General features: G+C 50.1%; 1 protein-coding gene across 1 annotated transcript in view; it reads left to right on the top strand.

The window, feature by feature from the left end:
• Nucleotides 1-20,994, top strand: part of LOC121047197 (solute carrier organic anion transporter family member 4A1-like) — a 36,049-nt gene extending 15,055 nt beyond the window's left edge. Inside the window, exons 5-11 of the mRNA XM_040502263.1 lie at nucleotides 10,462-10,602; nucleotides 10,706-10,795; nucleotides 13,297-13,489; nucleotides 15,246-15,408; nucleotides 16,631-16,836; nucleotides 18,347-18,411; nucleotides 20,753-20,994. Of these exons, the coding sequence (XP_040358197.1) occupies nucleotides 10,462-10,602; nucleotides 10,706-10,795; nucleotides 13,297-13,489; nucleotides 15,246-15,408; nucleotides 16,631-16,836; nucleotides 18,347-18,411; nucleotides 20,753-20,994 (1,100 nt within the window). The remainder of the gene's footprint in view (nucleotides 1-10,461; nucleotides 10,603-10,705; nucleotides 10,796-13,296; nucleotides 13,490-15,245; nucleotides 15,409-16,630; nucleotides 16,837-18,346; nucleotides 18,412-20,752) is intronic.
• The last annotated feature ends 226 nt before the right edge of the window (nucleotides 20,995-21,220 follow it).

The raw sequence follows: 21,220 nt of genomic DNA, 5'->3' as shown, positions 1-21,220 counted from the left end.
GATATAATTTTCAAACACTGCTTCGACGAAAGGTCACTGATTCTGCGATGGATGGTCGGTGTCGTTTCATATTTGCCTACACCAAGGCCCGATTCTTATGAACACCTATGCACCCAGCTTTTGGTAGATGAGAGCCAATAATAAACCTACCGGAAACAGCAAAGTTTGGTGCCATCTACTGGAACTTTGCGTGGTTATCTTGGGCCATAAGACTCAGAAATGGTGAAAAGTAGTGAAAGCGCACAATAAAGACGATTACAAAGATGGAGAGGCAAACAGGACGAGTGCTGAGTCAGCGCTCGTCCTGTTTGCCTCTCAGTCTTCGTATTTGTCTTTATTGTGCACTTTCACTGCTTTTCAACATGCTCGCCTGCATCGCTACGTTAGTTCAGATATGGTGACCTGCTTATGACATCTTAGTGTTCCTCTAATGCTCTGAGGTGACAATATAAAGCAAAAATATAAAAAAATATTATTCAGCCTCTACTCGAGCAATTTATTTTTCATGCCATCAGTACCGCCTCTCATGGTGATCATAATAAGCCACCGATGTTTCACCATATTTGAGTAGGGATGTCTCTTAATTTCAACAGACAATGCCAAAACGAATAGGAATGTGTGAAAAAAGTAATCGCACAATGACATTGATACTTGAACTCTTCTGAGTGGCCTACATTTTGTGCTGTGCAAGTAGCTTTACTGTCCCAAATGACTTTGCTGTCATATCACATGCTGGAGAACATATGGAGAACAAAACAATGTCATAGACAAGGGTGTAAGGATGGTATATCAACAAATCAGCGAGGAACAGCAGCCGGTTACAAATGAACAGCATGGACACGTTTGTCCAACGCAGGGTGTAAGATAGACAGGTGGGAAAACGGCCCATAGAAGCCTACCGCAGCGTCGTCACCGGATTGTGTACTCGTCTGCTTGCGGGTACCCGCGATTTGCAACAGATGGCGCTGCGGCGAGAGGAAAAAGATTTGAATCGGATTTGCATGGAACTCTATGGGAGAGTGCACAAAATAAATTGAGAGCACAACAGTTCTCCATCGAAAATCCACGAGAAATTATTTCCGTCAGCTTAACTGGTTGCCACCGGTCGGCCACCCGGAGTGAGAGTTCGCGGTGCTCCACATAGATGTCGCCACAAAAAAAGAGAAAACCAAGGGGACACAATCCGGTCACTCATTTGGCTCTCGTTTCCCCACCTGTCTATCTTACACCCTGGTCCAACTGTAGTCATGCCAGTGAATATTGCACATGTTGAGCAAGTCATGCTTGATAACAGGCGGATAGCAGTGCAGGACGTTTCAGCCAAGGTGACTATTAGTGTCGGCCATTCTGAGACAATTATTCACAAGCACTTATTGTTTCAAAAACTCTGTGCAAGGTGGGTCCCTCGATAGCTGACATTTTATTGGGGGTGAGCATGCATGGTGATCCATGATGAGCTCTTGATGCAGTTTAGATTTGATATATATGCAATTTTCGTGACCAGTCATCAGATGCTATGAAACATGCGTGCACCATTCATCTTTGAGACGAAGACCAGCGGCATGGAAGGGCGACACAAGGGCTCCCCGCCACCCAACAAAAGCAAAGCGCAACTGCGTCTGCCAGCAAGGCGATGGGAACCGTCCTGTAAGGCATGCAACCTGTTGCCCATGTAGATTTTCTAGAAAATGAATGCAATTAGTGCCCAGTATTACTGAACTATACTGATTACTGATGCCATACAAAATGCTGTTTGCAAAAATAAAGCCTGGGATGTTTTCTGGACAGTGCCCAGCCACACGGGGCTCATTTGACAGCAGCAACTCTGGCTGAAATATACTGGGAAAATTTTTTGCCATGCGCACCTTACAGTCTGAAGTTAGCTCCCAGTGATTACCACATCCTTGGGAAGGTGAAGCGGTTCTGCACTCGGGAAAAAAAACACTTGGATTGCGTTATTTGGCCTTTAGAATAACAGATATCACAATTATGTTTCAATTCAACGTGCTGGGAAGCCATAAAAGTAATTCAAAATAGGAAAGCCCCGCCTCGCTAGCCTTGGGCAGCCAAAAGATTCGTCGATGACGTCACATACTGCGACGGTTTTTTGCGCTTAACAATATTTGCGCAGCAAGTGGACCGTCATGTCGATGACGGAGACGTTGTTGTGGGCATCAAGGGGTGGATAGCGCTGCTGGGCAAACTGACGTTGCAAGTCCGGCCGGCGCCTGCTGGACGAGCGCGATGGCCTGTTGGAGGTTACACTCGCCGAGTTGGCTGTCGCGCACGATGCGTTCCGCTGGCGGCCACCTTGATGCTCTGGATCGTCTCCGGCAGGCGGCTGCTGCTCTCCCCGTGGTCCTCCTTGATCCGAGCTAGCTGCCACTCAGTCCTGTTGGGAGTGACAGTGGTCCATGGTTCCCTGGGCCGCCCCTGACGCGCCGATGTCCTTGGTGGCCCACTCCACCACGAGCCCAGCTGCCGTGTCGTTCCGATGGCGGGTGTGGTAACGGTGTTGACCACGAGCCATCTTCAAAAAAAAACAAGAAAGCAGACGACATGGGGCTCAGTTGAGAGTTGAGCCTGACGTTATCTTCGCACCCCTTCTAGAAAGTTTGAAATAATGGATCTGAGGTGGGTACACAATCTTCTCCCCCCTCTCTTGAAAAGGGGGCAGATCCATGGATGTAGAAAACTACCCCCAAAATGCAAGAAAGGCGCAGCCGAGGAGACAAAAAAAATGGTTCCTCTCTCTTTGGTGTCACCGACGTCGCAGGTTATACCGCCGCCTTGGTGGAGACAAGGGGGTTTTTGGAACAAGACTGCCGTCAGTGTCGTTCTGGTCCTGCGGGGAATCTTCGTCTTCTGCTTGAAAAAATCATTTAAGGTCGGTGACATGAATAGGTCCGGTTTCCTCTCTAGACTCACAAAGAACTAGTTTGTAAGCGAGTGGTGAGCACTTTTCATGCACGCGGAACGAACCTTCCCACCTGTTTGCGAGGGAAGCTGCGAAGCCTCGAGTGGCGTCACTCAGTGGGTGAGTACGCCAGAGTACAAAATCTCCCACCTCGAACTGCAAGTCACGTCGCCCGTGGTTGTACTGTTCTGCCTGCTGTACTCGGGTGATGTCGAGATTTTCTCAGGCCTCTCGAAGGTTATCGGAGAAACGCTTTCGCAGGTCCTCTGTGAACTTCACGTCGGGGTGCAGCCTTCCCCCAGACTCTGTAGAAAGGAGACTGTTAAAAAGCGGGAACGCGAGCTCCTTGCCGAAATTCAATTGGGCAGGAGTGAGACCCGTTGACCGATTAGTGGTCGTACGGGTTGCGAATGCCAACTCGGCCAGTTTCGCGTCCCAGTCCTTGTGGCGCTCGGTGTAGGCCACTAGCGTCATCTTAAGGTTCCAATTTACCCTTTCCGTGATGTTTGCTTGTGGGTGGTATGGGGAAGTTCTTTTGTGCTTAATTCCCAGCACTGCGCATGCGTCCATGAACACCTTACTCGTGAGATAGGAGGCATTATCGCTTACAAGCTGTGCAGGAAAGCCAAACCTAGCGAATGTTTCAAGTAGACACTCTCAGATTTTTTGCGAATCTAGCTTTTGCAAAGGAAATAACTCAACCCACTTCGTGAAGTGGTCGGTTACCACGAACAAGTACTGATTGCAGCGGGTACTACGTGGGAAGGGGCCCATGATGTCACAGCAACAAATCTGCCAAGGGCTCTGGCTCACGATCAGTTGCATGAGACCGGGGGGCTGACCACCACGTAATTTTGCCGTCTGGCACACCGAGCAGCTACAAGCGTATCGGAGCACATCCTGCCTCATGCCTGGCCAGGTAGCAATTTGGGATAACTTTTCGTAAGTCTTGCTCCCACTACCTGCCTCATGCCTGGCCAGGTAGCAATTTGGGATAACTTTTCGTAAGTCTTGCTCCCACTACCATGTCCTGCCAAGGCAGAGTTATACATGTATCGGATGAAAAGCTTACGCAGCTTGTGGGGTATCACGGTCCGGGACGCCAAGCCATCCGGATCGTCGTTCGCCTGGGGGAGGTAGCACAGCAGGAGGCCGTCGTCGCTCATCAAGTAGAAGTCAAACTCCTTGTCACTTGGGCGGTCGACTGGACCTCTTGCTGCCAGCCAAGCGGACACGCGTTGGCAGAGTTTGTCATCCAGCGGCGCCTTGCGAAGCTCCTCGCGGCCTACCAATGTACCCTGCCGTGAATCTGGGGATCCTCGTGCTGTGGCCGCGATGGTCACCAAGCCATGGGTATCCTGCGAGTGTTTTAGGGAAGTGGAGCATGAGAGAGCGCATCAGCAACTTTGTTGGTTGACCCCAGGCGGTACACTATGGAGTAGTCGTACTGTTGTAGCGTAAGCGCCCAACGAGCAAGATGTCCAGCTGGAATCTTAAGTCCCCTTAGCCATGATAGCGCTCAGTGATCAGATTGAATCTGGAACGTTGCGCCATCTAGGTACATATCGAAGCGCTTCAAAGCATGAATATTGGCGAGACATTCACGTTCTGCGACACTGTAGTTGCGCTCGGCTGGAGTTAGCGTGCGACTCGTGAAAGCAACTGGCCGAAGCACACCGCCATACTCATGCAGCAAGACAGCACCCAGGCCACAGTCGCTTGCATCTGTCTGCACAAGGAACGGCTTGTTCAAGTCTGGGAGCTGTAAACAAGCGTTGGCAGACACGGCTTTTGAAAGGGCTGCGAATGCGCATTGTTGTTGTTCGGCCCAACACAACTTGATGCCTTTTATTAGAAGGTGATTGAGCAGTTGGGATATCTCGGAACAGTGTGGAATAAAATCCCGGTAGAATGCAATCATTCCAAGGTATCTTCGTAAGCTCTTTACGTCATGTGGGCTTGGGTATTCCAATAGCACGCGCAACTTATCTTCATTTGGGCAGAGCGCACCATTATCCACAACGAATCCAAGAAGATTAATCTAGGGCGCGGCCAACTGAACCTTTCCGAGATGAATCGTCAGCCCAGCATTACGCATTCGCTCAAGTAAAATGCAAAGGTGCTAGACATGCTCCTCAATAGTTCTCAATAAAACAACCACGTCGTCCATGTATGCCATGGCAAATTCATACTTCGAGTTCCCAAGTACAACATCCATCAGGCGTTGAAAACTGGCTGGAGAGTTAGACAAGCCAAACGGCAGTCGGGTGAACTCGAACTACCCTCTGTGGCAGATGAAAGCAGTTTTTGGAACGTCTGATGGGTGAATCTTGATCTGAAGAAACCCGCGACTGCAATCCAGCATTGTAAACACGGTCGCATTATCGAACGCGTACATCACGGAGGAAATGCTGGGGAAAGGGTAGCTGTCTCGTACGGACACATTGTTGAGCCGCCTGAAATCCACAAAGAGCCTGGCTGCTCCGCCTTTTTTCGGAGTGAGAACAACGGGGAACGCCCAGGGGCTCTTCGACTCACATACTGAACCGGTGTCGATCATTTCCTCGAGCGCCGCATCTAGGGGTGCCCTTTTGTGGACGCTGATCGGTCGAGGGTTGCACCTCTGAGGGGGCGCGTCACCGGTTTCAATGCGGCGCAGCAGTATGTCAGTCTTTCCAGGTGTTTCCGTGAACATCGGAGAAAAAATGCAGGACGGCATGCAGCTCCTGCTACTGCTGGCAGCTTGCGGGGCACTTTCGCAACGATTCTCGAACGCCGGCAGGCAAGACGTCCAGCACCACGGTGAAGTGGGCTGCAGTGGGCGGGTTACGGAGGATGCAGTCCTCTATCTGGTAAACGGAGTCAGCTACGGTTCTTGTCCCAGCCGGTATCCGCCACCAGAAAAGTCGAGTGTCATGGTTTTGCCTGTAATGAAATCTCAGCCCAAGATCACAGGTACCACGAGTCTTGGCATATAAAGAAATCGCTGAAGCCGCTTCTTTCCATTAAACCGAATCTGCAGCCTCACGGCTCCTCCAGCTGTTATCGCTGTACCAGAAGCTAGCTGCAAACGGGTTTTGCGCTCCCGAAGGCTTATCTTTTCTGCTTTGCAGAGTTTGAAAACGAAATCCCCCATGAGTGAGATAGCGGCCCCAGAATCTAAAAGTGCAGCAATAAGAGAATCGAGCAGTGAAATTGTCATGCACGCTTCAATGATGTTAGGCTCGGGATGGATTCGACATACCGATGGAATCTGTGCCGCAGCCTCACTGCTCCCAGGGACTGCTAACGGCCGTCGGCGAGCGGCTGTCTGGTTTTAGTGTCACCGGCCGTAGTAGTTTCCCTGGTTGTTCGGGTTCCGGCCCTTTGCCGCCGTCTCGTGCCACCTCTTGTTTGTAGTGTCCAGAGGTCTTAGACACTGGTTTCGGTGATGGCCGGGCTGCTCGCACTCGTAGCAGCAGTCCGACGACAGTAGCCTTCTTGGGCCATCCGCACCGAGGTGCCCGTCGGACTGCCTCCAGTGATCGGGTAAAGAACCACTATGGGAGGGCCTCCACCAGGCTTGCGACTGGCTGTTGTGGGGAGGGCTTGTTCCGTTGCGGTGCGTGTCAATGCTGCTGGGCTGCGGGTTTGCAACTGCACCATGCCAGTTTTTGCCAGCACTTGCAGGAGCAGACTGATGAAGATGGTTCGCTTGGGTGGTGATATCCGTTGGGCGCCAGCTCACGATAGGGCACGGCACACGACCTCCCGCCTGTCGTGGCGCCCCCCGCCCGAAACCCTCACGGGCCCCGCTGTGACCTCCGGGGACCTCTCGAGGAGAGTTAGGCCAACATATGCTTATCCCGCACAAGATCATGCATGCCACGCCAACTCTCCTGGTTGACGTGGTGGTGGAGGGAGGTCTCGTTCGGAGAGTCCACTTGCGTGGAGGCCTCGGGGTCCCGCCATGTGCATGCCGGTTCGAGCGAGTACTTGGCTGGTGGCGGCGGCACGTAGTTCCGCTTAGCATGAAGAGCTTCCACGATGAGGCGGGCGCATCGGGCAAGCTCTTCAAGGGTCTCAAAGGTGCGGTTAATGAAATAGACGTGGTACCTCGGGTGACACTGTCTTTTGACTTGAGCTACTCTGTCCAACTCCGATGACTTTGGGTCTGCCCTCTTGAAGAGCTCTTGCATGACCCGAACGTACCGGACCAGACTTTCGTCCGGGTGCTGCATCTTTGCCTCGAGCTCTCGAAAAATCTGCGTTGCGTAGCCCGCAGGCAGGAACTCTTCTCAAAGCCTTGTCTGGAAGTCTGCCAGGCTGGTAAAGGGGGCCTGCGACCCCAACCAGCACCTGGCACTGGCTTGCAACGCCAGCGGAACAATCCGGTCCACGATGAGGCCTCCGAGGCACCGGAGGCAAGGTGGTACGTCTGCAGCTCGCTCAGGAAGTCTGTCATGGACTTGACGTCGTCGTACCCCATGTAGACTAGAACAGTCAAGTGTGGTCGGGGCTCTCGCGGTGGGGTTTCGTGCTGGCCAGGCGTGTGGGCCAGGTGCTGCATCACGGAGTCGCACATCCCCGTGACCTTCGTGAGCAGGTTCACTTGTGCTGCTGCGGCCATCGCGGCTTCCTGCTCTTGTGTGAGCATTCCTGCAATCACAAAAAAAGAAACGCCCCCCAAAACCCAACACAAACGCACAAAAGGATTGCCGCAGGCACAGAACAGACAGCCAGAAGTACGCCAATACAACAAATGCGGACGTGACGGAAGCATGGAATGATGATAGGAAACATGGGGAATAGGAAAAAGGGAAGAAACCAAGCCCCGTGAAATTCCTGTGAGTGGGTAGCATACGACGATTGGGCGCCATTGTGGCCGGTTTGCCTTGCTGCATACCCGACCAGGAGGAATAACACGGGGCCAGCGGTTTCAACAACAAGAAGCTACATTTAATTGGACATGGACAAGACGATTAACATTTTTACCAGCAGCGCTTGAGTCCAGGCAGCAACCCCCCGTGCGCCGCCTCTGACCCGCCTTATCAAGGCAGCACATCCGATGTGCGCGTGGCTGGCGTGACGTCGCCACCACGCGGGAAAAGTCTGGCACCGTTGCCTCGCAGTCGGGCAACGGGGCTTGGAAGCCGCGAGGGTGCCCACAAGGTGCGAAGGAGTGTGTGGTATATGCGTAGAGCCAATCGGGATGAGGAGTGTTGAAATCTCCAGCCCAGACGACGGGGGAGCAGGTGTGTTGCTGAAGGACGGATGTGAGCCATTTGAGGGAGGGTTTGGCGGATGGGGTCCAGTAGGTATTGAGTATTAAGATGGGGGTAGAGGAGGTGAGGGAGCTGGGTAAGAATGCATACATGTTCTGTATGCGGCGTGTTATATGGACTGGTGTCCAGCTGGACCGCGGACAGGGTCCTGAGAACGTAGGTGACGGTATAGATAGGGGCATGTGTTTGACATCTGGGAAGTATGCTTGGTTGAATATAAGAAGTGTAGTTAGGAATACTGTAGAGGTCAACATCTCTTGCAAGAGGACGATGGCAGGAAGATCGGTGAGAGATTTTAGGTAAAGGCGAAAAGCTGCAGCCTTTCTGCGAAGCTTGCAGCAGTTCCATTAAAGAATGTAATTGGAGGCCATGATCTAACGTGCGGTGGGGGTGTTTATGTCACTAGTGGTGGGTGAAGGGGTGGGGGTGCTAGAAGAGTGCGCCTCATGATAATTTTGAGTTGTGTCTGCAGTTGTGCTTGCACCACAGTGAAATGATAGAGTGCAGTATATATCCGCTCGATGTGGGTGTTTGGCTGTGGATTCTTAGTGTTGAGCTATTGGATGGCGCTTTCCATGCTGTCCTCGATAGTAGTGACGCGGATGGTAAGCCGCTCGATGGCAGCAAGAACGGTAGCGAGTGTAGAAGGGGAGGGTTCGACCTCCATGGTGTTGGTGTTTAGAGGGGCAAAGACATGTAGTGTGTTGGGAGGAGCGGCAGGGGGGTAGGAGGGTTTAGGCCGCTTATTGGGGGGAGGCAAGGGGGAAAGTGGCTCACTCACCTGACGGGTCCTGTTGAGGGCCGCAGAGCATGAGACGTGGCATTTGGGTGCAATTCCAGCCGAGGAAGGCTTGAGGGCTGGCTTTATGGGTGGCGGCGGCGGCGAGGCGAGGGAGTTGGCGACCGGGTGGGGCTGCTAAGAGATAGGCGAGCGGACTGGCTGCAGGGTCGGCTGTTGGATCCGCTTAGGACAGCAAAGCGGTTGCTGGTGCGGATGGGGCTGCGTGAGCGGCGAGATGTGGAGAACGGGTGGCTGGGTAGAAAGCGGTTTGCGCCGGATGCCGTGTCGTTGGCGGTAGGCAGTCACTGTTGCCTGTGTTTCTGCTCCCCTCTGCGGACAGCGGAGGTTGAAACACATGAAACCGCCCGATCCGACGTCCGATCAGGCAATACGACGGTCGGAGGCGAGGGTTTTCAACGCTCTCCGGTGCTACGAAAACCATCGCCCCCCAAGGTCACTCCGGCAGTTCGCACGTCGGATCGGAGGGTTTCGTCGTACTTACATGTGTTTCGCGCAGCGCACAGCTGTCGAGGCCCGAGCGAGCCCAAGCCAACAGGATAAAGGCTAACAATGTAGCGCTGCGCACCGGATAACGACATACCAGTTGATTAAAATCACCCTAAACTAAAACTTACCTCACATGCCGGTAAAGAGTGAAACCAGTGAAACTTATTAGCCAACTCGACGAAACATAGAAGTTCGCTGTAACACCACAACCACTACGATCCGCCACTCCACCGCCTGCCACCGCTCTGTAGATTCCCCCTGAACTATTAAGTAAGGAAAAAAACCTATAAATAAATATTTCGTTCATTTGTATAAATAAACTGCCGTGGATCCTTTAAAGCACGCAAAATAAACCGAGAGCACAACAGTCCTCCATTGAAAATCCACGAAAAACATCTCCGTCAGTTTAGCCGGTCGCCAGCGTTCGCCCACCCGGAGTGAGAGTTCGCGGTGCTCCACATAGATGGCGCCACAGAAAAAGAGAAACCCGAGGGGGACACAATCCGGTCGCTCATTTGGCTCTCGTTTCCCCACCTGTCTATCTTACACCCTGGTCGAAACACACTTCTCCCAAGCGAACAAGTGAGTTTCGGGTCCTCGCCGCTGCAAAAGCTGTGCGCTGACGTCCAGGTCCCCGAGAAATGACTCTTTGAAGGTCTGTGCTACGAGATCCTCGCTGCCAGGCTTTGTGAATATAGAGGAGGCTATGTCACAAGACGCTGAACTGCTATCAAAGGTACGAATCTCGCGCTGGAGGTGGCACCAATGAAAGTCCTCCCTACCATTCGGATCCGGGCGGCGACCATAAACCGTTGCACTAAAGAGCTTCTGGCAGGAGTCATGTTATGTCGTGCGTACGGCGCGTGCCTTGCTTGCATCTGAAGCAACGATCACGCGCGCGCTAGACTCTAAAGCTGCAAGCTGGGCTGTGCAATAGAATACTGAATAAGGCCCTGAAATGAGCTATTTTATTCTTGCCTTTCTCTTTGTAGAACGCGCGTGCGTCATGGCGCAGAAAAAGATCGACTCCGCAGGATGCGGACGCGTCGGCACCGGGAACCTAAGGAGCACTCTCCTGGCGTTGATACGAATAAAGCCGTTCATCCTGGTCTGCTTCGCCGGCGCTGCAGAATGTGAGATTATACCCGTGTTCACCTTCGCCATCTTATCATGCACCACGCCGCTATGCTGGTGTATAAAAGCAGTCTGGAAGTTAACCAGACGACCTGTTTGCAGTGATGGTCGCTAGCGGACTTTCGTCGTTCCTGGTGAAGATGTTGCAAGCGCAGTTCAGCATGACCGCCTCCTCGGCTTCAATGATTATGGGTAATGGATGTTATAGATTTATTTGTCAAGTGACACTCTGTTATGTTCATGTAACCCTTTAAAAAAAAGTGCCCAAAAGCCGAAAAAGTATTCCGGAATACAGATACAGATACTTATAAAAATACATTCGTTCCCGAACGGTGCAACGTGGGGAGGGTCTTAGCGAATGGAAATGGTAATTTATGATTGTGCTCCTCTTTTTGTGTCATTTGAACGTACTTCCGCTTACCTCGAACTCTTTATTTATCATTAATGCTGCTAAAAAAAAAAAAAAAAAACATATCACCCCCGGTGAATTACAGAGTTTTTTGAACGGTAAAGATTGCGTTCCATGATTGACAAAAGGCATTTGCACAAAATGAACCCTCCTTTGCTGTGATGGCAAATTTCAAACTGGCGTCTTATATGCTTTCGAATCACCCAAAGTGTGGGGAGATTGACCAACAGAGCCGTACCTTTTTTACACTCAACTCTTTTACAGCGTTCGCTCTGCTAAATTGGGGATAGCGCGGGGGGCTTTGTGAGAGGAGCATACTCTGTTATTCTCGCAAGCAACCTTCTTTAGACCACAGTTGTTGTTTTTTAATGTTAGTGACTGTGATGGATTATGCTATTGGGGAGGAGATCCAACAGTCACGCCTCTGGCGGCACGCTCCAGCTGTGGGGACAACAAACCGAATTTCCTTGTTTGTTTTTGATCAGCGATATCGATGGTGACGATTCGAAGGCCGCTCCTCGTGCAACCAAAGCACTGGTAAGAGTGAAGCGCTCGTGTCCAGACCGTGCATGGCGAGGTTCAATTTCTTTGTTATTCTATGTTAGTAAACACCGGGCTGTGGGGACAACAAGCTCGATAAAGCTCCCCCTATAGTTCGATCCCCTGCCCAATAGGGTGGACTCGTATTATAAACTCTGAAGCACCTTGCACCAAACAGGTGTTTCTATCTTATCAATTTATCGCAAAAACAGCAACAAATGTAACGAGGTAACTAAGTCTGGCAAAGTATCGCGATACAAGCGATACGTTCTAAATGTACTTCACTACTGAGATACAAATAATTCTTTCAAATCCATCTTGATACAGAGATACAGGTACTCGAAATTATCTGTAAAATACTATCGCGTTCCATCTGTCTCGCGATACTGCCCAGCCCTGCCTGTCACCTTATCCGAAGCTCATCAAGTCGTATCCCCGAATCGTAACGACCGCCAATTGCGCTAGAACAAAAGTTAAGACTTAACTACAGCAGCAGCAGCTGTAGGGAAGGTTCCCTAAACTGCCGGGGCCGCTTCCGCCATCTGTCGGTCGGTCCACCAGTCAGAGGGTGCGCGGAGTAGACGGGCACCCTAGATCGAGAAAACCAGTTATTGTTTTTTTTTTTTTAATACTTTTTACCCAGCAAGTTTGTTCTTTGAAATGTTGATGTGATGCCTCCACCACCTTTAGGCACCTCTGTGGTAAGTCGTAGCCCAATACGTTAGTAAGCCGATATATGCGGTCACTTTAAATGCCTCACCCGGCTTCGGAGACACACGGTTGTGTGTCGATAGCACTTATTACTGCGATAGCTGTCAGTGGGACACTTTGCGGGTTTTGCGCCGTCTGCCGCGCCCCGTATCGACGCGGGCCATATTCGGCACTCCGCCAAAAGATTCCATATTGACGTCACGCCGCGTATCACGTGACCTGTTACCTAGCATCAGCTGACACCATGACGTGACATTGTCATGTCAAGTCACGTTGCACAGTGACACCACGCGACCTAACGGCGTCAGGTGACACCGTGAGTCACTTGATGTCATGACGTCACGTGACACTGTCGTCATGTGACATTCAGACGTCACGTGACAATACGTCATCACGTGATACCATGACGGCACGTGGAAACAAACATGAGAATGCTGATGATGGAAACAATAAAAACAGCGTTTTCGCTAATTATGCCAGAAAGGTTCTCGGGCGATAAAATTAATAAAGCCAGGTGGGTATTAAGCCGGTGAAACCACGAGCGTGAACTTAGGTAAAGCTACATGCTTGAAACTTGAGTGCGCGATTTTGCAAGTGTTCTTTAGTGATTACAAGGCGGTGTTAGTTTGTGTTCAATAACATTGCATAAGACGTTCAGGCGGCCACACCAACGACAGGGAACGATTCATAAGCAGTTTGTCGTTCCCTTGATTTCAAACTTGGGCGCGCTATTTTCGAGGTGTTCTTCGATTTCCACAAGGCGATCCTAGTTTGTGTCCCATAAAACTGATTTACAGGTTCACGAAATGCTCTCTACATAATATACCCTCATTGGTTCCAAAACGCTATGGCATTTTCGTCCCGTGTGTTACTCGGTATAATTCGAAACTCACATGCGGCTCGCACTTTTACCGTTCAGACAGTCCATCTGCTCCGAATCGACACCTTAGCGGCTCCAACGTTACACCTCAGCTGTCGCAGTGTTTCACCTTACGGGCATTTAGTAGTTCTAATATGGACGCCATCTGTGCAGGATCGGTGACAATCCCCACGGCCATGGTCGGGATCATGCTCGGGGGACTCGTGGTCTCGCGTTACCAGCTCGGCGCGGCAGGCATTGTGCGCATGTGCGTGCTCGTGCTCACCGTGCCCATCACCCTGATCACGGTGCTGCTCTTCCACTGCGACAACATACCCTACCGCAACGTCGGGTACACCACTGGCCTGTGAGTGGGACGAATATCACTGTACCCTGTGAAAGTAGCGCCAATAAACTCCCCGCCATTTTGGTCCATGGAAGGATCAGTTTCTCTTTGAGCCTATCCTTGGTGAGCCATCTCCCTTCTTGGTGCGCCGACGGGTAGGCTTATAGGAAGTATTCACTGGCGGCCATAGCTGTGTGCGCAACTGCTGAGCGCGTGCTGATGGCGAGCATCCCTCCACAGTTCTTTTGTAACGTGCATTCCGCACCCTCAAGATTGCCGGTCTTAGCAGCCTATATATGTGGGCTCGCTCTGAGCATGCGCTCTAGACAGCACCCACAAATATGGCGCCCAGTGAATACTCCTTATAGAAACGTCTCTTAAATACCGAGGTTTTTGTTATCCACACACCAGCGAAACAAGTGCACATCGTCGCACCGCCACGGTGCTTGGCGACATTGAAAAATATTTTCCCTGTCTTTAATTACGCGAGAACAACGATACCATTGCAAGAGATATATGGAGATAAGCATGATTGATAAGTGAATTGCATGCACAGCTCCAAAGACGCTTGTATTGAGGAACGCTTGCAGAAAGATGATGCTCCATAGCGATCGTGGTTCGGAACGACCCTTTCGAAGATCTGAATGAACCGAAATGGCGATTGCCATGGCAACTGAAACCGAGCAGCCAATCACCTTGCCAGGTTTTTTCACCAGTATATTAGTATATATTTGTGTCCGGCTAGCAGGCAGGGGAGGTAATGGCGATACTTTACCAGCGGCTTTAAGTGGGACAGGCGACGGTCCATTTGAAACCCAAATAAAAACACGGGTAGATTTGAATATAACCATATTTGAACAGACTACTCACCGCGAAACCTAAAGTAAGAGCTCTCACTTATCGTCTGTCAAGAACGATGACCTTGATTGTGCAGAATACACAGCCGTAATTTGTATTAGCTGGAGCACGAGATTGGATTTTAATGCAGAAAAACGACTAAGGAATAGCAATGTAACAAATTTATGAAAACCGAAGCTATAGCATAGATGTAATGGAACATTAAAAAAAAAATTTATACTAGCGCAAAAGTATCCCCGCTACGAACGCAGAAAAAAGGCCAAGATATATCAAGATAGGCTAAGCATCTGCTGTAGTCAAGTACGACTGACTGCATATTTTAGAAGCATTGTGAGTGCTTGGCCCCGGCACGCCCTCAGTAGCTGCAACAGGTTCAGCTGTGAATACTGCTGATATGCACTTATTTGGAAGGGCCTTATATACATAAAAAGGGGGAAGGCGGATTGATGAGAGTTCTTGAGAAAGGTGCATGTTACATGTAAGTAAAACAAAAATGCGTTACAAAACTTCAGCTAAGCAAAAATATTCGCACAAGACGCCTGGTGTACAAGGCCCCGCCTGACGCATTTTAAACACGAAAAGAGAACCAGGAACCAATTTATAAAGGATTTAAGAACCTCGAATACCCGTTCAAAAAGGCCTTAGTGGAGAGGCTAGAAAATTGTTTGGCGAGAGGCATGATTAGTCCTCCAATTCATGGATAAAAGGCATGCAATTTCACGCCCTGTTGGTAATAAAAGGAACTTTTTTTTTTTTCCTTCCATCCCCCACCTTCCTCCGCTGCGTAGTAGGGTAGGAACTGCGTACTAGTAGAATAATTTAGTCGGTCTGTGGGCGCAGGGGCACCTAATCAAGTGTTCTTGCACCTTCGGTGCATTTGCCGGAATGCCTCAGCCAGGCGGTTTTTTCCTCCCCTCAGCTTGAGCGTGGAGAACGTGACAGTGTCCCTGGCGGAGCCGTGCAACCGCGGGTGCAGCTGCACCAAGTCACGCTTCAACCCGGTGTGCGGTCGGGACGGCTACACCTACTACTCTCCCTGCTACGCCGGCTGCCTACGCGAGTACGCCACCGCCAGCAGCAGGGTATGGTCACGCCTTAATAACCCGATGTCACTGGGTGCAACCGGAGAACCTCACTCACTCGCTTTTCCTAAGGATACGAATCGAAACCACTGATTGTGTACGTGCGGTCCCATGACCTAGAGCAGCAGCTTATGACATCCGATCTGGAACAAGGGAGCTGAAACCGTGGACGGCATTTGTATCGCAAGCCATACCGAAGTCCAGACACATGGCAGCTATGTTTATATGGTTGCTGCGCGTAGTTAAACACTGGAGCTTGAGCAACAGGTGTAAAACAAGACGTGGCTTCTTTACTGATTTGTGACAACGGCAAATATACACCTTTTCCACAAGGGCGCCGTCGTCTTGAATTGTCGTCACTTCCAGTATGGGCGAAAACATTGTTTTGCCGTCGCCACGCCAATAGAAGGCATTTAGAATATAAGCCTAACCGTCACACATTCTCGTTTTGGCTCCCCTCTATTTGTTTCGGTAGTTACAGGTTAAAACGTTTTATTATTTTGTCGTCGCCCATACTGGAAGTGACGACAATTCAAGATGGCGGCGCCCCTGTGGAAAATTTCTATACGCGTTTCACTTGAATCCAAAGGCGCGCCCAAGGAATATTTCGAACGTAGTAAAAGAAAAGGCAGTGTTTTAAGAGGTGGGGCGGCAACTCTTCATAGATGTACAAATCCTTACAGGTCACCAAGTATCCTCGAGCGCTAGATCGAGTAGCCTTTTAGACGTCTCAAGCACCAATCTCTGCAAACACGTGGGCACAAGCTCAACGCTGAAGATTGTCAAACATGTGCTTGCTTATCCGACCCGAAGCATTTTCTAGACACGAGGAACCCATGCCAATCACTTTTCCCAGCATTTCACATAACTTGCTAACATTTGTAGTGCACGACGTATCAAATGATCGAGCTCTTCTACCTGCCATGTACTGCCTCGTACCAAATTTACAAATAACATACTTTATAAACTACCGGCGAGTGGCAAACGGTATGACGCCGACTGCGACAGCCTTTAGCACACTCATTCCAATAACCTTTCAGCGCGAGCCGCACTTTGATCCCATGCTGGCTACCGGCCTGCTCGTTTTGGAAACTGAAAGTATCTTTACAATGGTTAGGCTATGAGAGGTTAGGTTGCGTTAGTTCAGGTCAGGTCTCGTCTCGTAGCACGAAATGCCCTTATCGAATCCTGCCTTACTCGATGCACGCATAACCACGCACAGGCGTATGCCGTCTGCCGCTGCGTCAACGATAGCGCTGCCGGCCATTCTCACCTGGGTACGGTGGCCGACACCGGAGTGGACATCGAGGCCGTGCGAGACAAGTGCCGCAACCCGTGCAGCCTCGTCAACGTGTTCATTCCCGTACTGGCGGCCATCATATTCTCAACCTTTTTCCTCAGCACTCCGGCAGTGGCTGCAACGCTGAGGTGCGGATCGACGTTTCCCGACCTCAAACGCGCGACTGTGACGTCACGACGCTGCGGGGGCGCTTCACACTCGCGTGATCATGTGCGCCAAGTGTCATGAGATTTTAATGGACTCTGGAAAAGTCTGCAGTCCCTGTGATCTGAAAATATCTTAGTCCCTGGATGGTGTGCACCGTCTTTTACAAGTAGCGACGGCTAACGTGCATAGCGAAGCGCATTGTGTGGAGGTGGGTGTGCTTGTCCGTTATTTTATTCGTTCCTGTCTCAGCTTTTTTTTATCACGAAGGAAAATGTCCTTCCTAAACCTGCACCGTCAAACGAATCAGCGCCGTAAAAAAAAAAAAAGAAAAAAAAAGAAAACACGTAGACACTTGTAAGAAGCACGAAGTGCGTATTTTATCTAGGCGCTTTTGAGCCATCATAAACACGTTGAGAATGACGAAAGTAATCCCTGGAGAAGGGGAACAAGAGGGACAAAGGACAAACATAAATCTCCAAACACAGCTAGGTGACTGGTGAGCGACCGAAAAAATCCGCCTGGTCCGGGTATCGAACCCGGGACCTCTGCATTACAAGTGGAGAGGTCCCGGGTTCGATACCCGGACCAGGCGGATTTTTTCGGTCGCTCACCAGTCACCTAGCTGTGTTTGGAGATTTATGTTTGTCCTTTGTCCCTCTTGTTCCCCTTCTCCAGGGATTACTTTCGTCATTCTTGTCCAGCTCGCTTGCACCTTTGCATTTAATTGCATTATAATTATACGTTGAGAATGTCGATTCTGTTACAGTGAGCACGAAAAAGCACAAGGAAAGCAGGTCAAGCTCCTTTTGCGAAACACCCCATCCTTTCCACTTAGGAGAGCGAACCCGGGGGAGGAGGCGAGTTCCTCCTCGCCCACCTTGCTTCGTCTTGCCTTTCCGGCGTTCGGTCTGCTAAGTGGAAAGGGTGCAAGGCTTCGCGGGGGGTGCTTGCCCCGCTTTTCTTAACCTGAAACAGGGTAGTGTAAGGTCGAACAGAGAAATGACTGCCAATTTTTAATCCCCAGATCAACTAAAATGTGAAAGCCCGCTGATGGAACGTTCGCGCCGAGTTGCTCCCCGCGTGCATTAAACACCGATTAATTAAAAAGTTAATCCCCTCCGCGCGTGCATTAAACAACGACGAATTAAATAAACAAAACAAACATACTTCACACTCTAAAAACAAAAACCTGATCGTAAAAGAACTCTTAAGGGTTCTTCGGCTTGTCCATTTTTTCTTAAGCTCCTTTTTTATGTGAAAGAGTCCTTCACCGCCAACTGGCCTTTTTAGTGCGCAAGGGTGCAATCGTGTTTGAGACGAAACCGTTCTTCACGAGCTGAAAGGGTTCTTGGGGCGTCAGAGAAGCTTTCAATAATGTATTTTTTTAGAGTACACACTAAATTGAAAAAAAAAAAAAAACACTACATGCAAAAAGGAATATAATAAACACACGCAAGTTTTCAATATCCTCTGAGGTCTCTTCGCACGCAGGTGCATACCCGAAGATTACAAGTCTGTCGGCCTCGGAATCAAGTGGATAATAGTGCGAGCATTCGGTACGTTATGTTTTTGCTCTACCACTGAACACCGTACGTTTTATAGCAAACGAGTTTCCACGAAACCTGCCAGTGTAGACGAAATGTATTTCGATGAAACGATACCGACTCCTCCGAGGAACAGTGAACCACGAGGGAGCGCACGCTTTTTAGGCTGTGAGTGTACGGTGTGCGTTATGGCCCGCTGAATTTAGCGGGAAATAGTTCTCGCCTAGTTTAGCGGGGGAATTGTAACGTCCTATGATGTCACGCGGACCTTTCCCCAACGTTACTAGATTAGCTCAGTTACGAAACTGCCCATAGACGGCGCTTGCAAGAGCGGTACCCGCCCCCCGGCTTGCCACTCCTCTGGCCTCTTGTCGTTCGACGCGATACCGGTTGATGATGGCTGCCGTGATAACTCCAGTGTACTGTATGTAATGCACGTTTTGATGCACAGTCTAGATGGCATTTCATCGTACTCTATGGAATGCACAGTTTTGCAAGAACAATCTAGATCGCGCTTCAAACGACGGGAGCGGGATGCTAACTGAAGCGAGAGGGAAGGAAGGGGTGGGGATCACGTGACGTCACGTGAAGCGTTTTCTCGTGAAATTTAGCGGGGATATTGTGACGTCACTATAATCTTCGGATATTTGACACATTTTGAAAGATTTCAACGGAAACTCGATAACCGAAAGAAGCGAACTGCACTAGATTGGTAAAATTCCTCACCCCAATTTGAAACTGTGCAACGATAAAGGTGCAAGTCCAATCTCTCAGCTCACTCGACAGAAATCAGAACTTTTAAAAGCAACGAATGAGAAATGTATACAACCAAAGGTATGTTTTAGTGCAGTGGTTCTCAGCCATTGATGTTTCGCGGACCCCTTGTGGATCGGCACAGATGTTGGAGGACCCCGTTCGAGGCGAGGGGAAGGGAAAGTATAGGTTAATTATGATAGTGATTTAATAAATGGATATAACTGAGGGCTAGTGTGAAGTAAACTTCACTTATTGACATATACACAAGAAAATTCACCCGAAAATCGGAAAGTTTGTTCACAATTTTAAAAAAAGACAACTTTTATTTCCGGTCTTGACGGATGAGGCTGGACTTCGAGGACCCCTAGAATGCCTTCGCGGACCCCCATTTGAGAACCACTGTTTTACTGCATGTCGGAACTGTTTGGGAGATACGGGGGTGGGGGGGGGGGGGGGGGGAAGGGGGAAGGGGGGGGGAGGGGGGAAGGGGGGGGGGGAGTGTAGTAGGAGTGTTTTTTTTTCTTTTCTTACATTGTTTGAATAAATCTTTTTAAACATATGGAAGAAACGATCGTTCGCCTCCCCCCCCCCCCCTCTCCCCTGTTCCCACACCACAAAAAAATTGGTCTGTGCATAGCTGTACTAGGCTGCATAAATTTCCGTAGAACTAGGCGTGGTTGGCACAAGAAATAAGAGGGGGTTGATATAAGAGAGGTCGTACCCTTATCCTCTCGTCCCATATGTGTTTGGACGATGGCGGGTGCACGAGAAGTGAATGCCTGTGGCTCGGAGTCGCATAGAAGCAATTTTGCAGCCACCCGCGCCGTCATCTCCGAGTTGCATACGCGGAATCGCATCGAAGTAAGTCGGCGGAAAAAACCTGGGAGTGCTGTTGGGCCATTTCAAACACACGATACAAAGTTTTTTCGGGAAGCGCACACGGATGAAAGGAGCCGACGGCACATCCGCGGCGGACGCGATAGCATGTTCGCCGCGTCATTGGTCGTCAAGGATGACAACTCGAAGGTTCTCTTGTTTCCTTACTTCCGCGTTCAAAATAACTTCAAATTTATTTTGACGTGTGTGACGTCACTTCCGTGACCAAGGTTTTGTGACATCGACTTCCCAACTTTGCACCCCCTTCCACGTGCGGAAAGACGTAGTTCTATGTAAAAAAAAAAAAAATATTAGAATGCCACACAACAAAAATGCAACACCTCTATCTTTTTGTACATGCCAGGGAACAATAGAAATGTATGCAAATGTTTCGATTTCCATGCTATACGTTTCCCAAGCTGGAGTTACAAATTACGTTTCATGGGCGGCGCCATCTTGATGCTCAGAGCAGCACACATCGAAAACGAGACTTCCTGAGTTTGTTACAACGTCGGGCGACATTGTTTCGCCGTGTTGCAGACTATTAACATTTCTGGAGTACAAAAAAAAAAAATGTTTTCTGCGATCTCAAATAAAGCCTCGGACAACTGGCAACCTTGATTCGGAGCACCGAGATGGCTGAAGTGCCTCGACCCACGAAACGTATCGTATTAATGGCGGTTCTTGCTCACTCCGAAAGACCACAAACTCTGGTTGACAGGTCTGATCCCGGCCGGTGCCGCCTTCGGGCACACCATCGACGCCAGCTGCGTGCTGTGGGAAGAGCCGTGCGGGTCGTCGCAAGGCGCGTGCGCCATCTACGACAACCGGCTCCTCAACAGGAACGTGTACTTTCTCATCCTGGGTCTGAAGATGGCATCCTTCTGCTGCTTCGGCATGGCCCTCTTCTTCCTCGGCAAGAAGCCACAGGATCCAGTGGTGGCGGTGGCGGCCATACCTTGAAGGCCGTAGCCACGACCGATCCAAGCACTAACGAATTGCGACTAAATTATATATATTACTTATCGACAAGTTTCATTTTGTCAACAAAAGGTCGAAAGCAGGGGTGCCGCCACTTGCGGCGCCGATGACTGCGAGTGTCGAGTGTGTGTTCTTGTAACTCCCATGGAGACAGCAGTAAGCACGACATCATGGCATTCTTCTATCTTCCTGTTCGTGTTATTTCATT

The sequence above is a fragment of the Ixodes scapularis genome, unplaced genomic scaffold (assembly GCF_016920785.2).
Source record: "Ixodes scapularis isolate PalLabHiFi unplaced genomic scaffold, ASM1692078v2 PGA_scaffold7__128_contigs__length_106722199, whole genome shotgun sequence".
Lineage (NCBI taxonomy): Eukaryota > Metazoa > Arthropoda > Arachnida > Ixodida > Ixodidae > Ixodes > Ixodes scapularis.
The sequence above is the reverse complement of the archived record's forward strand: the minus strand, read 5'-3'. Positions and strand labels throughout refer to the sequence as shown.